The sequence below is a fragment of the Pygoscelis adeliae genome, unplaced genomic scaffold, assembly GCF_000699105.1.
Source record: "Pygoscelis adeliae isolate BGI_AS28 unplaced genomic scaffold, ASM69910v1 Scaffold47, whole genome shotgun sequence".
In the NCBI taxonomy this organism is placed as follows: domain Eukaryota; kingdom Metazoa; phylum Chordata; class Aves; order Sphenisciformes; family Spheniscidae; genus Pygoscelis; species Pygoscelis adeliae.
The window spans coordinates 1,519,119-1,523,158 of NW_008825255.1; the positions used below are offsets into that span (position 1 = coordinate 1,519,119).

Consider the following 4,040-nt stretch of genomic DNA (forward strand, 5'->3'; position numbering starts at 1 on the left):
ACTGGGAGATCTGCCAATCAAGCTGGCCCTGCCCAGTCAAAACTTCTACGTACTGTAGAAGGGGGTAAAGTCCCTGTGGTGCACGTAAAAAATATGCTGGGGAAGACAGTCTGGGTTATTCCTGCCTCAGGCAAAGGCAAACCCATCCGTGGGATTACTTTTGCTCAAGGACCTGGGTGCACTTGGTGAGTGATGTGGGAGGATGGGGAAGTCCGATGTGTACCTCAAGGGGATTTAATTTTGGGTGAGAATAGCCAATGATCTGAATTGTATTATGTTAATTGCTATATAATACTGTATGTCATCACTACTATGGTTGCTATATGCCATACCAATGGTATCACAGTAAGAATCGCCCAAATTAATGAAGAATGAATTTTGATGAAACTGAGCAAAGTGCAGCAGTGATGGAACCAGAACTGGGTTCAGCATGCAACAATCCAACACCACACACCATCTCTCCTGCCCTGAAGGACTGTTATGACAGATGGAGCCCAAAGTCATGGTGGTCTAAATGAAGTCAACGGACATTTTAGAGGGATGGCCCATAGACTAAGGGAATGCTATCTGTGTTTATATATCAAAAGACAGGAGAAGTGGTGGTGATTAATAGGGTTGTATTGGGAAGTGTGGGACCTGGGCATGACGTAGATGGTATAGAATAAGGGGTGGATATTGTGCTGGTTTCAGCTGGAATAATTTTCTTCCTAGTAGCTGGCACAGTGCTGTGTTTTGGATTTAGTATGAGAATAATGTTGATGACACACTGATGTTTTAGTTGTTGCTAAGTAGTGCTTACACCAGTCAAGGACTCTTCAGCTTCTTGTACTGCCCTGTCAGCAAGGACGCCGGAGGTGCACAAGAAGCTGGGAGGGGACACACCCAGGACAGCTGACCCAAACTGGCCAAAGGGATATTCCATACCATATGACATCACGCTGAACAAAAAAACTGGGGGAGTTGGCTGGGGGGCGCAGCTGTTGCTCGGTCACGGATAGTGAGCAATTGCATTGTGCATCACCTGTTTTGTATACGCTTTTATCATTATTATTTTCCTTTCCTTTTCTGTCCTGTTAAATTGTCTTTATCTCAACCCACGAGTTTTTACCTTTTTCTGATTCTCTCCCCCATCCCACCAGGGGAGGGGAGTGAGCGAATGGCTGTGTGGCATTTAGCTGCCTGCAGGCTTAAACCACAACAACACTGGCAGTTCTGAAAACTGTCAGATCTCTAGAAGTAAAACTGTTGTGGGTGAGCATTAACTCACTAGTAACTTAGAGGTTGTAGGAGGATCATATCTCCTAAAATAGCTGCTCCTGAGTTCTGCTTCTTCTCAGTATATGTTTACATTGATATGTTTCTGGAGAAAGAGGAACTAGTACTTTAAAACCTGCTGTGTCTGGTTTTGTGTTTATTGTTTCTTTTCCAAATGGACTTCTGCCCTTTTTTTCGCTTTTAATGCAGGAGGAAAAAGAACGTGTTTTCTTCAGAGTAGATATTATCTTGCGATATTATTTTGCCACCTGTATCAGTATAACTTGTGTGAGGCTCAGGGACTCTGTGATCATCTGGTAGGAGAGATTCTAAGGCGAACGCAGCTCTCAGTGCGTCAGATGGAAAAATTTTCTGGTATGTTCATATTGCATGAAAGTGTGATAAGGTATGTTGATACTGTTTGAATAACCTAGTATCTAATTTCTGTGCCATCACAAACACGCTTTACAGCATGCTTTTCTCTTTACACTGGACTGAAGTCTGTTTTCAGTGACTTTAAAGATCTTTTTCTGATCCTTGGGTGTTCTTTCAGCTGCACTTGTTGGAGTAAGTGTTTAGACAACTTTAATTGTATAATTAATAGTGAAAGCATGGCCTGTTAAATGTTTTTCGATTCTAATCTGCTCAAGGAAAGCCTTTGGATAAGAAAAATAAGGGGGAAATTATGTGATTTCATTTTATATTGATTTAACATTTTTTTATGATACGATATGATAAAATAGTGGATTTTAGATTGGTCACCAGTCCTAAATTGACAGTGGGATTTTTTTGCAGATGCTTGTAACTTTTTTCCTCTATTTCAGAGTATGAAATCTAAATTTCCAAATTTAAACAGTCTTTTTTACTCAGCGCTGATCTAAATTTAGATACTAGAGGTCCATCTCTAGTCATTAAAAACCTAGTATAAAAGTCTTCTAATATTAATATAATGTGTAATTAGTGTAAAAGATTAAGCTCTAAGTCCTGAAAGCTTGTCAAGAAACGAAGTAATACCATAGTTTGCTTATTTTTAAAAAACATTTTATAAGCTGTGATTAAACAATTTTAGCATTCCAATTTAAAATCATTTTCCTCATAATGTTTTAAATTAATATCTGGTTTTTTAGATACCAAGTATTTTCAGCATGAACTATGGATGGTAACAGATGTTCATACTGAAACTGCTATGGCTGTCGTTCAATCCATGGCACGATTCATGGCCGCTTATTTCACAAATCAGCTGCTCTATATCTTTCCCCCGCACAACGTTGACATCCTGCATCCACTTCACATCAAACAAGGTATTTTTTCTTAAAGCAGTTTAATTTGCTGTGCTTAACTCTTATAATTTTTTTAATGTATATCAATGCTGTCTGTTACGATTTAACTTGGTGATTTATAGTTTCAGCACCATTAACTGTAAAGATAAAATAACTTAGTTTTTCCAGATATTTTTGTTGAGGGGGCTGTGTGTGTCTGTGTGTGGGACTGATGTTTTGCATCTTTTGATTACTGAAAATATTTTTGGTATTTAGACTTAATAGTTTGACGTGTGCAGTTGAATTATGTTATCCATTGCGTAGAATCATTGAAGTTGGAAAGGACCTTTAAGATCATTGAGTCCAGCTGTTAACCTAGCACTGCCAAGTCCACCACTAAACCATGTCACTAAGCGCCTCATCTACACATCTTTTAAATACCTCCAGGGATGGTGACTCAACCACTTCCCTGGGCAGCCTGTTCAGTGCTTGACAACACCTTCGGTGAAGAAATTTTTCCTGATATCAAACCTAAACCTCCCCTGGTGCAATTTGAGGCCATTTCCTCTCGTCCTATCGCTTGTTACTGGGGAGAAGAGACCGACACCCACCTCGCTACAACCTCCTTCCAGGTAGCTGTAGAGAGCAATGAGGTCTCCCCTCAGCCTCCTTTTCTCCAGGCTAAACAACCCCAGTTCCCTCAGCCGAATCTCATAAGACTTGTTCTCCAGACCCTTCACCAGCCTCGTTGCCCTTCTCTGGACACGTTCCAGCACCTCAACGTCCTTCTTGTAGTGAAGGGCCCAAAACTGAACACAGTATTTGAGGTGCGGCCTCACCAGTGCCAAGTACAGGGGCACGATCACTTCCCTACTCCTGCTGGCCACACTATTGCTGATACAGGCCAGGATGCCATTGGCCTTCTTGGCCGCCTGAGCACACTGCCGGCTCATGTTCAGCCGGCTGTTGACCAACACCCCCAGGTCCGCCAGGCAGCTTTCCAGCCACTCTTCCCCAAGCCTGTAGCGCTGCATGGGGTTGTTGTGGCCAAAGTGCAGGACCCGGCACTTGGCCTTGTTGAATCTCATACGGTTGGCCTCGGCCCATCGATCCAGCCTGTCCAGGTCCCTCTGCAGAGCCTTCCTACCCTCGAGCAGATCAACACTGCCACCCAACTTGGTGTCGTCTGCAAACTTGCCGAGGGTGCACTTGATCCCCTCATCCAGATCATTGATAAAGATATTAAACAGAACTGGCCCCAATACTGAGCCCTGGGGAACACCGCTCGTGACCGGCCGCCAACTGGATTGAACTCCATTTACCACAACTCTCTGGGCCCGGCCGTCCAGCCAGTTTTTGACCCAGCGCAGAGTACACCTGTCTAAGCCGTGAGCCGCCAGCTTCTCCAGGAGAATGCTGTGGGAGACGGTGTCAAAGGCCTTACTGAAGTCCAGGTAGACCACATGAGATGGTGGTCCATCTGACTGCTCCAGCCTGACTGCTCCTGTGCTGGCTGGGACCCGCATC

The 4,040-nt window shown here is 43.5% G+C and overlaps 1 protein-coding gene across 1 annotated transcript in view; it reads left to right on the forward strand.

Moving 5' to 3' along the window:
* The window catches only part of LOC103921476 (chromosome unknown open reading frame, human C5orf42), a 66,388-nt gene that overhangs the window by 18,238 nt on the left and 44,110 nt on the right, over positions 1-4,040 (forward strand). The window contains exons 15-16 of the mRNA XM_009329455.1: positions 1,465-1,652; positions 2,399-2,555. Coding sequence (XP_009327730.1) covers positions 1,465-1,652; positions 2,399-2,555 — 345 coding nt within the window. The remainder of the gene's footprint in view (positions 1-1,464; positions 1,653-2,398; positions 2,556-4,040) is intronic.